The sequence below is a fragment of the Thunnus thynnus genome, chromosome 11 (assembly GCF_963924715.1).
Source record: "Thunnus thynnus chromosome 11, fThuThy2.1, whole genome shotgun sequence".
NCBI classification, from domain to species: Eukaryota; Metazoa; Chordata; class Actinopteri; order Scombriformes; family Scombridae; genus Thunnus; species Thunnus thynnus.
Window position 1 is genome coordinate 11,746,931 of NC_089527.1, and position 12,082 is coordinate 11,759,012.

General features: G+C 40.6%; 1 protein-coding gene across 1 annotated transcript in view; it reads left to right on the forward strand.

Annotated features, from left to right (window-relative positions):
* The window catches only part of lrp1bb (low density lipoprotein receptor-related protein 1Bb), a 126,044-nt gene that overhangs the window by 43,528 nt on the left and 70,434 nt on the right, over positions 1–12,082 (forward strand). The window contains exons 20-27 of the mRNA XM_067603669.1: positions 121–246; positions 696–827; positions 7,920–8,054; positions 8,373–8,502; positions 9,604–9,730; positions 9,891–10,042; positions 10,632–10,756; positions 11,005–11,376. Of these exons, the coding sequence (XP_067459770.1) occupies positions 121–246; positions 696–827; positions 7,920–8,054; positions 8,373–8,502; positions 9,604–9,730; positions 9,891–10,042; positions 10,632–10,756; positions 11,005–11,376 (1,299 nt within the window). The remainder of the gene's footprint in view (positions 1–120; positions 247–695; positions 828–7,919; positions 8,055–8,372; positions 8,503–9,603; positions 9,731–9,890; positions 10,043–10,631; positions 10,757–11,004; positions 11,377–12,082) is intronic.

Sequence of the window (12,082 nt, forward strand, 5' to 3'; positions counted from 1 at the left end):
AATAATATCAACACAACACAAACATACATATGAAGATGAAGGCACAAACATGCACACACTACCCACATACATTTACCGTACCTTATTTTCTGCCTTTTGCTGATCGTGCTTAACATTCAGGAAGAAACCCATGCCAGATAAACAACGGAGGATGCTCACAGCTCTGCTTCCCCACTTCTGAGAACACCCGTAGCTGCTCCTGCACTGTTGGATATAACTTGCGTAGCGACCGCATGTCTTGTGAGGGTAGGTTTCACCAATATTTTCTATCACTAAGACTACATCTTTGCATTCATTAATCTAAAGCAGTGCATTTATGTTTGAATCTGTGATTAATCTGTACATATGTCTAACGCCTAGGACACACAGGATGCGTGAGCAGCATGTGTGCGTCGCGGAACCTCTTGCTTTTCATTTCGGTGCCCATGTTAACAGGTCAGAGCAGCCACACAGCCTGGCTGCTGCGTCCCATCATCTAGAGATTTGAGGTCTCGTCTATTTTCTCCAGACAGGGAAAACGATAGAGAGATAGGAATGTGTGCCTGTGTGGACACATTAAGCGTGCGAGACGCAGTAGTTCAGCGACACACACGCACACACGCTGTGTCCGAGGCGTAAGGGCATTCATAATGTGCTATACTGTCTATGTTTGTGGTCCAATACTGTAGGCTGTTCTTTGTTTTGTTGATCTTTAGGTGTTGACTCATTTCTGATGTATTCCATCCATGAGGGAATCCGGGGAATTTCTCTGGACCCAAATGACAACAGTGAAGCCCTCATGCCCATCACGGGAACACTGTTTGCTGTGGGAGTTGACTTCCACGCAGGTATGTATCACGCAACCCACAGAGGGATTATTTGTGCAATTATACCAGAGATCAGCTGGACACATTTGCTTGAGGAGTTGTTTTGTTTGACATATAGTTAAATGAACATACTGTGTGTTGTTCCGGGTATTTAACTTTTGGATGCTTTTAATTGGGTATTAGCTTGGGTTTAACTACAAAACAAAGCCATGAACCTGACTGTAATTTTGGAAAGTAAACAAGTGAATTTTTTCTTTCTTCTCAACTCAATTATTCTTTTTTCAACTTTTCTTTTTCAACAGTTATTTTCTTTGGGGGTTTGTATGAGGTGAAATAGCCTAGGTGAAGATGTCAAGTCGACCAGTTTAATGTGGCATTTCCTTCTCAACAATGTTTCAAGCACACAAGTGTGTAACTTACATGTCACATACTTGTGCAAGACATTTTGTGTAAAAGGGTATATACATACATAGAGTTCAAACCACATATGTTTGCATGGATATTAACAATTCTTGCAAAAATAGAAAAAAGTGGACTTTCAATTTATTGTGTTCTGTGTTGCCCCCCTAAAGTGGTAAGGAATCTAGTTGAGAGGCTCTGTAGTGGGCTTTATAATGACAAGTGGAGAGAAAATTGATGACACAATTATTATTATGTTTTTTTTATTTTATTTTTGGGGTATTTTCTGCTTCTATTACATAGTGTCATTGTAGGGAATAGAAAGGAAATGAGTGGAGAGAGTGGCAAATGACATGCTACAAAGGTCCGCTGCCAGAATTGAACTATGGACGCTGTGGTTATGTGGTATGAGTTTTAACCATGCCGCTGGGACAAGGCTCAATTATTGTTATGTTGCCCGTGTTACCAGTCATACTACACTATACACTATCAACTGAAGCAGGAAATTACAGTTTTGAACTTAACAGATAGAAGTCATCTAGCAAAAAAAAGTGATTCGCGTCTTTCATTTTCCTTCTGCAAACTACAAATTGTCAAGAGGGGAAGTACATTTGACACATCACAGTTTTTTTGTTTGTTTGTTTTTTTAGTACTGCCAAGAAATTAGAGGATTTTCAAAATAAAAATTGTGTGCATTTACTTTAGAATCACCGAACAGAATACATTGATGATCCTTTAAGCAATATTTCCAGGTGTGCTGAGATTTTAAGGTATTTTTTTGCATGCTAATATTTTTTTTATTACATGAAATGCATCACTCTTAAGAAAGCAGTACTTAACTGGTTAACTAGTAACTAGTTAACCGTCACTATTGTTGCTAAATTACATTATATAACACAACATATTTCTCTTCTTTGTCTTTATTTCCTACAGTACAAACCTTTCAGTCTTAAAACAATGAAGGCGAAGGAAAGGTCTTTATTATACTGGGCTCTATGCTTATGAATAATGGTCCGTGGGCTTGTGGAGTGCAGCATAGATGAAAGAGTAATAAGTTCACATTATGGGCGAACCTCAGTATGAATAACATAAAACTATTTCCTCACAAGCCTCTGAAGCAATCCTAATACAAAGCAATTCCCAAGATATTGTATCAAATGAAGGTACCGTAACCTGCATTGCAAAGCATGAACCCGATAGCTTGTGCTGTCATTTGTTACATCCCTGCTTCCTTCTACATAATATATATGATAAAAATGATAGATTTATTGCACCAACAAATGCTATGAATATACTATAGGCTGGTAGTGCTCCATATATGTAATAGGTTGCCACTGATGCACGATAACAAAAGCTGTGTAAAGGAAATTGCATATGCACAACTGAAAATGGAAACAAACTACATACACACAATAGGGTTGATATACGAAGGATTTTAGAAAGCAGAAAAGCAGCACCAGATAAAGATAGCATGTTTGGGTAATTCCATATGTATTATATAACTTTCCATTGCCGGTTTGCGAAAAATGACGGTAGGGAATGTAAATTTTTACAAATGGTCGCTGAAACCGGTTTAGTATTCCCAATTTAGAGGCAGATATTAGACTTTGCTGTCAACAGTTGTCACTAGAAAGGGATTACTATCTACCAACTATTATCAACAGAAGGGAGAAAATCACAGAAAACACTGTCCACATCAAAGTCTGGGAAGTATCTTGATTTACTGTGACTATGACGTTTAAATATGTCTAAAATTTTGCTTTATTGGAGGAGATGCAGTGGATCGAGGCTATAACCAAACAGTGGACTTTGCAACAGGAGACCACTGTTTGTTTCCCATTTCTAATTGCAGGACGGTTTTTTTAAAAATCATAACTGCAATCGCCCCCTAACCTTAACCCTGTGGTTATTATTGTAGCATGACGATGAAGGTCACCTAACTTTAAGGAAGTAGTAATTAACCCACACCACATTTTATCAACACAACAGTGATTGGTATCGGTTTTAGAAAGCACAGAAAAATTATATTGTCCTGCCGATTACTGCCTGCCGCCAGATTAGACAACACTTCTGTGAGTCGTTCTGGAGAGCATGGTCAAATGATATAATTGGTTGTTTAATTCGGAAAACCTGATGGATATCATCGAGTCTCAGCAAATAAAACCAAAACTATCTGCATAGCCAAAGGAGGTCAGGGGTCAAAAAATGTTTTCTTTCTAGCCATGGTTGATTGGTCAGTCCAGACTGAAATATCTCAACAGCTGCCATGAATCACCATGCAGTTTAGTTCAGCTATTCATGTGTGCCTCAGGATAAATTATAATCACTTTCTTGATCCCTTCTTTTTTCATCCAGGGCCATCTTCAGGTCAGCTTTCCAATTTGTCCAGCACTTTACTTACTCACTTCTGTTACAGAAACTGCAAAGAGATGCCAAGCTGCCGCTGTACTTTGTGTTTATTGCTAATTAGCAAATGTTAGCATGCTAACACACTAAACTAAGATGGCAAACACGGTATGTAAATATGTTGTGTTATGTACATTATACTTACTTAACATCAGCATGTTAGCATTGTCCTTTTGACCATTTTAGCATGCTGACGTCAGCATTCAGCTCAAATCACCACTGTGCCTACATAAGTACAGCCTCACATAGCTGCTAACATAGCTGTAGACTCGTCCTGTTGTGGTTTGGGGAAACTGATCTTTTACACATTCAACAGCTGGTGGTAGGTATTCTACTTCCCTCAAATGACAGGTCGCTGAATCATTTTTCAGCAGTCTCAACAAATCAGCTCCATTGGGTGCACATGCCCACTGTAATTACATACATAATCACATATAAGTACTGTTCTTTACTGAACTATGACTTTCCATATTGACTCTCTCTCTTTCAGATGGAGTCAAGCAATTAATCAAGTTTATTTGTCACACATATTCATATAAGGTACAATCACAGTGAAATGTAATCCCGCCAGTTCCTTCAATTTGTGCAGTAAAAAGAGTTTAAATAGAATAGTAATAAATACATGTGGCCTGAGGGTAGGAGCTTTTCCTGAGCCTCTCAGTGCTGGTCTGGTATATATGGTACCTTCTTCCTGACCACAGGAGGAAGAAAAGGCCATTTTCCAGGTGATTTGGATCCTTAATGATTATCCTAGCCTTAATCTTGCTGCGCCTGGTGTAAATATCCTTTAGGCAGGGTAGAGTAAGGCCTGTTGTATGTTCAGCCGAACAAACCCCTCTTTGAAGGGCCTTGCAGTCCTGTTCAGTGCTGTTTCCGTACCAGGCAGTGATGTTCCCTGTCAGGACCCTCTCAATGGTACAGGAGTAGAAATTCCTTAGTATTTGAAGGGATACCCAGAATTTCAAGCATCTGAGGTGAGATGTCTCCACCTTGCCTTTCTCACCACTGAGTCAGTATGCAGCAGCCAGATCAGGCCCTCAGAGATGTGGACACCAATGTACTTGAGCTGTCCACCCTCTCCACTGAGGACCTGTTGATATTAAGGTGGTCGTAGTACCTTCTCTGCTTCTTCCCAAAGTCCACTATCAGGCACTTAGGCTTGCTGATGTCTGGGAATAGGTTGTCCTGACACCAGCAGGTCAGTTCCTCTACTTCCTTCAAGTAGGTCTTTTCATTCTTATCTGTGATCAGGCCCTGTGTTAAGGATGAGGGTAGAAGAGATGTGTCCACCAACCCTCACCACCTGGGGTCTGCCCATCAAGAAGTCAATGATCCACATGCACAGTGAGGTGTTTAATCCCATGTCTTTGAGCTTTGTGACGAGTCTGGGGGGAGCTATGGTGTTAAATGCTGAACTGTAGTCAATGAAGCGTAATCTCACAGTAAGCTCCCTTTCTTGTCCAGGTGAGATAGGGTGCGGTCAAGGATGTGTGCTAAGGCATCTTCCCTTGATTGGTTGGGACAGTAGGCAAACTGTAGTGGGTCCAGTGAAGTGTTCAAAGCACTTCAGCACTACAAAGGTGAGTGCCACTGGGCGGTAGTCATTAAGACAGGCTGGTCTTGTTTTCTTGGACCATGGAATGATGGACTTCTTGAAGCAAGTGGTTATGACAGACTGAGCCAGGGACAGGTTGAATATCATTGTGAACACACCTGCACTAGTTGGTCAGCACATAGTTTGAGGACCTGCCCACTGACACTGTCTGGTCCTGCTGCTTTATTGGTGTTTGCATGCTTGAATGCCTTCCTGACATTATGCTCAGAAAGGGTGATGGGTGTGAAAGGTGCACCCATCCATCCATTAACCTGTGCTTCAGCTGTTTTTGCTTGTTGGCTTCCGATGGTATCAAAGTGAGCATAGAGACACATCAGATGGTTCTGGTAATCCAACGGTTTTTAGTTTTGGGTACAGTTGCTTCTGTTCTTTCACAAATTAAATCCACTGATATCATCAGTGATGTTGACGGTGGTGTCCTGGAACATGCTCCAGACTGCATCATGTAGTGCAGACTGTAGGGCAGCCTCTGATTGGCCTGACCATTTCCTGACCTCTTGACCTCTTGCGTCACTGGGGGCATGTGTCGTAATTTGTTTACATACTTTGACCGCAGTAAGATGGCCACATGCTTGCTCTTCCTGAATGCGGAATCACTGCGATTCCACTCTGTAGCTGTTGCCATGTAGCAGTGATCCACAGTGCTTATTCCTCTTGTAGCACAGTCAATATGTTGATGGAAGTCAGGCATAACCTTCTTAGGGTTAGCCTGATTAAAGTCTCCAGCAACAATAAGTGCAGAATCAGGATTACCGGTCTGTCAGTGGGATGTAGGCCGCTGTGATAATCACTGATTTAAATTCCCTTGGTATAAAGTTTGGTCTGCATTTCATTGACAATAACTCCAGATCAGGTGAGCAGGGACGGGATAGCATTTTAATATTCCCAATGTCACACCCATCCTTGTTCACCATAAAGCACATGCCTCCTCCTTTTTTCTTGCTAGAGTCCTCTATTCTGTCAGATCGGTATACAGAAAAAGAGTCACCTGGTTGAATGGCACTGTCCAGTATTCCGGGATTCAGCCAAGTTTTGATGAAACAAAGGACATTACAGTTCCTGATATCCCATTGGAAACTGATGCAGGCATGGAGGTCGTCCAGTTTATTATCCAACGCCTGTACATTGGCTAGCAGATGCTTGGCAGAGAAGATCCATGTGGCTGGGATTGCAGTCAGTTTTTAATCCTTCCACGTTTGCCTTGTGTTTCCTCCAATGTTGAGATGGATGCAGAGATGGATACAGAGATGGTCTTACTTGTCTATGTGGTTGGAATCATAGTTGGTGTTTATCTCTTCCACCTTTTTCTCGATGTTTACTCCAATGCTTACACTTGAAAACCTTGACTGGCTAGGTAGCAGAGGCAGCAGGAGGAGAGTTTACAAAGTGGTGAGTTGACCATTTCCCTATCCTGATAAATGGTAAATGGACAGTACTTGTACAGCGCCTTTCTAGTCTTCTGACCACTCAAAGCACCTTTACACTACGTGTCACATTCACCCATTCACACACATTCATACGCTGCACAGGTACAGGGGCTACCATGCAAAGTCCCAACCTGCCCATCAGGGGGAATTAACTATTCACGCACATTCATACATTGATGGCACAGCCATCAGGAGCAATTTGGGATTCAGTATCTTGCCCAAGGACACTTTGACATGCAGACTGGAGGAGCCGGGAATCGAAATGCCGATCTTCCGATTAGTGGATGACCTGCTCTACCTCCTGAGCCACAGCTGCCCCAAGTTACTCTTAGTCATATGTTATCATTGTCCAATATTATTCACAAAAAGTACAACTCAGTCACAGAGTTCAGGAGAACAAGAGCAGGTTACATTGCTCATTACACAAGTAATAGTCACAATTCCGTCCATTATCCAGTTACTACCAAGAGAGCCTAAAATTTAATTCTGAATATCAGTTACTTCAAAGATCACCAGCAATTTTGATGTGTCACCACAGCTTTTGGAAAAGAGAAAATAAGTGGTGTCCAAAACAGAATTAGACATTGCCATAGTACAGAACTAAATTGACGATTGTCCTCCCTTTTATGACTTTCAGCAGGTGAACATGCAAATGCATTACTAAGCCCCTCCAAGAGCAGCAGCTGATAGCTTACGCATATCATTTACATGTCATTACAGAAGCTAGGCTGCCAGAGCAGAACAGATGAAAGCCCTGCAGCTGTATTCTGTCATATATGAGCTACGTGTTAACAGAGTGTGAAGGTAGCAGGAACAAGAAAGTGCAAATAAACATATAACGCCCTCTAACCTCCTAACAACCTGTACAGAGCCAAATTGACAGGAATGCACAGAGATGCACTTTCAGTCTACACCAGATATAAATTACATACTATTTCATATGCTTATTTAATAGGGCTGTAAAATCAGAAAGGGTCCATAACAGTTTTACCAACACCATGTTTTGCATGAAGCAATATACTGCCCTGTAAAATTTGGCTGACAATTGCCTTGCCTGCTCAAGCACTGTATGTCAACAAAGAAATGTGGATGAACTGTGTGGGTATTTTCACCATCATACTTTATAGTCCCACACAACATTTGGTGAAATGGGCCGTGCTGCAGTAAAATGTGGTTTCATGAGCTGCTTTGTTTGAGGGCATAAATACTTTTGTGGCAGCCACATTCATTATCCCATTTTGTCTTGTCATTAACTGTATTTTGCAGGAAATGACACTGTGTACTGGACAGACATGGGCCTGAACAGAATATCCCGGGCCAAACGTGATCAGACCTGGAGGGAGGACATCATCACTACTGGCATCAGCCGGGTTGAAGGCATCGCGGTTGACTGGATTGCTGGTTAGTATTGCGATTCCCTGGGCCCTGGGTTGTATTACTGCAGACAGTTAAGTTTGTATTGATTGCTGAAAATTCTCATTTTATGTGCAATGTTTAGAGTTATGGCATTAAGTTGATGTTTTTGCTAATAAACAGTAAGCCTCAGTGACACAATAGGGTATCTGCCAATCATGAATGCACATGCAAGATTAGTTTTAGTGTACTGTATGAGTATGTTCATGGTGGGGGGTGTTTTCATGTCTTGTCCCATTGAGGATCAATATACTTCTGCTGTATTTACACACCTTATTATTGATTTATTGTGTTATTTATACGCAGGGAACCTTTACTGGACAGACCATGGTTTCAATCTAATAGAAATCTCCCGTTTGAATGGTGCTTACCGCTCAGTGGTCATATCTGAAGGACTTGATCAGCCCAGAGGCATTGCTGTCCACCCACAGAAGGGGTAGGCCATGTCTTGTTTTGTGTTTTGATGTTTGTGTTTTCCCTATATCAATGCACTGTTGGATGTAATCATTAACATTTCTATTATCAGTGGTCCAGCAGTATAAAAAAAAAGGTTTATTGTAGTCAGATTGGCCAGAAGTCATTCTTAATACTTTCCCCTCTAGAAACTCATATATTGTAAATATAATGATTGGTAGCATGAAAATATCTTATCTAAACCAGGTAATGACCACATAAAATGGTTATTAATGTCACAAGGCCCAGCAATGGCCAATTCTATTGGACAATGAACTGGTCATGCTGAGTGGAGCAAACGGGGGAGAACTTACTTTATCTTGAATGTGTCCAACAATAAATACATCAGCTGGCCAACATTATTGAGCAATACTAACTAATCACAGTTAATGTTTATTGGTTTTGATATGTTGACAGTAATGCAAACTGAAAAGCTGGATTGTGGTTGGTCCTTATTTTTCTTAAAGTTTTAAAAATATTTTGTTTTGTGTTTAATATTTATTTATAATTATTGTTTCTTAGTGTTAAAAATGTACTGTAAACTGTTTTAATATAATTCACACACACTGTCATCTGTGATAGAAAGTTTTTAAACTGTAAAATATCCTTCCCAAGTATCTTTGTCACACCTGTTATACCTATACCAAGGAACATTGCAAAAAATATTTTTAAGAAGGATCATTGCCAAAAATATTCCCCAAAGGTTTTCCCCAAAACATAGATTTCACTAATAAATGGGAGATTGTTAAATGTTTTACAATTTTGATAACTTCCCATGCAACTCAGATGGACAGTCATAATATTGATATAATATTTGGAGTAGAATTTATATATTTTTGGCTACTAGGAGGCAAAAGAACACAAAAACAAGCAACAGACACACAGCCCTATGATTGCCTTATCAAGTTGTTCAGGCTTCATAACAAACAACTGCCTGCTTACATGGTGGTTGAAAGATTCAAGGTCTTTGTCCCTGGTTATGACTCTAAATCAAGTGTTTGTTAATTAATAGTATCTACACTATGCACTATATTGCAAAAATCAGTGCGTTTGTTACAGTGAGTGCTGTTACTATGTTGGCCAGGTATCTCTTCTGGACTGAGTGGGGCCAGAACCCCTGTATCGGCCGCTCCCGCTTGGATGGTTCAGACCAAGTCACCTTGGTCAATTCAGGCATTATGTGGCCCAATGGAATTTCCATAGACTACGAGGTACAGTTATTTTTTTCCTATGCACATCGTCATCAACCTCTTTCCCTTCCACTACACTCCTACATTCTGTACCTCCTACCTCATCTTACTCTTCTGTGACACAGATATGACCATGTGTAAGAGTTTTGTGTGTAATATGCATTTTAAAATTGCCTTCCAGGAAAATACATTATACTGGTGCGACGCCCGCACAGATAAGATCGAGAGGATCAACCTTGAGACAGGTGAGAGCCGAGAGATTGTACTGTCAGTGGCCAACGTAGACCTGTTCTCAGTGGCTGTGTTTGGGCCTTACATCTACTGGTCTGACAGGTAATTTATTATTTTCTTAAATGCCTACACATGCATTGGCCTGCAAAGCCTGCGATACTAACCTGACATTAACCCCTCCCTTCAAAAGTCTCATGTGAAAACATTAGGAACGGCAAGTCCACATAGCGAGGGTCACCTCCTATTTTTGTAAATACTCCAGATAGAATTCTATGGCATCAGCAAGAGCAGCTCCTTCCACAACCTTTTGTAAAAGAGGCACAAAGATAAATTTAATGATTTCTTATGTCTTTTCATGAAGTTACACACTCCTGCAGTTCTTTGCAGCAGTGTTGTAAGATCTCTGAAACAGCAGCAGGTTGAAACACGTTATAAACTATTGGTTGAGTTTGCATGGTTTTTAATCTGTCTTGCATTGCTTGAAGTATCCTCAACACTTTGAATTGCATGTCAAAACTGAGTGATTGCAGTTTTGGATTTACCTTTATTATTGTCAAATAAAATGTTCTATCATTCTATTTATCTAAGCTAACCATTACCCTGCCTCAATGGAGAGTCTGAATACAGTGTGCTTTCTTCTCTGAAACTAAAATCACTTATTTTACCCCCCGTCTCTCTTGGTGTGCTTCAGGGCCTACTCGAATGGTTCAATCAGACGTGGCTTCAAGACCGACACCAGTGAGGCTGTGACCATGAGGAGTGGCCTGGGGGTCAATTTGAAGGACGTGACAGTCTTCAATAGAGGCAGAGAGAAAGGTTGAGGTTTCAGCTTCACGGTTTTATATATTCACAAAATTACATTTACAGCCATGCTTACAGCTTATTTTGAAAGGCTGTTATAATAGCCACACTGCAGATATGTGGCTGCTACATTTTGCCATTTGATTTTCATCTGCAATTCCACTATGCAGTCATATGCAATTTAAACATGATTGCATAGTGGAAGAAACCAAAGCAAACCAGTATTTTAACATGTGTTGGGTTTTGAATATTTGATATCATAGGCACCAACCCCTGCTCGAGGAGTAATGGTGGCTGCCAGCAGCTGTGCTTTCACCTGGGCAGTGGTCGCCGAACCTGTTCCTGCGCCCATGGCCGCTTGGCAGAGGATGGCTTTGCCTGTGAGCGCTATGAAGGTTATCTCCTCTATTCTGAGAGGACTATACTGAAAAGCATCCACCTTTCAGATGAGAATGACCTCAACTCACCTGTCCAGCCTTTTGAAAATCCTGCTCTTTTCAAGAATGTCATAGCCTTGGCGTTTGACTATAGTCAGAAGACAGCAGGGACCAATCGCATCTTTTTCAGTGATGTCCATTTTGGAAATATCCAGATGATTAATGATGACTGGACAGGGAGATCTATTATTGCAGAAAGTAAGTTAATTTCACATTCTCTCCGTTTACATTATTTGTAGGTTGTTGTTGATGCTATTAATAATAACAGGCCTTCTGCTACTATACATGTTCACTTCTTATGCCCATTTTAGGAACTACACATTTACTACAGTATTGATGGTGGCATGGTGGCAAGTATTGCACCCATGATGGTCCTGAGTATGGTTTGGCACAATGTGGTGTAGGATTAGTAACATTTGTGTTTGTTTATGGCTGTCTACAAGGACACATAACAGCTCATGTTTTACTTGCACTTTTCACAAAATAACTGCTAACCAAGGCGTATTTCTACCCTCAAGGTCTATTTTCATCTGACTTATGTGTAACTACATTGATTGTGTTTTGGGATGTGAGTGCTGCTGACATGCCTCTAGTACACAGTGGTTCTGTGGGTGAACAGATCCACTTTAGACACTGACTCAAGACTGCAGCAGCTGCTGTTGTGATGTGCTGCACTCAATACCAGAATGGTGTAGTGTTATTTTTAATGCAAATTTAAATCTTATGGGACAATCTTGTTTAGAACACAATATTCACTAATTATTAGCATTTACGTAGGAAGCAAAGAATTAATAGCATTTACCTAGATGCACATTTTCTCTTCCTCTCGTCAATTTTTTCTGCTGTTTCTCCCCTGTAAAGGCCATTTAACACAAAATCAGTATGGTATAATACCAATGTTTGA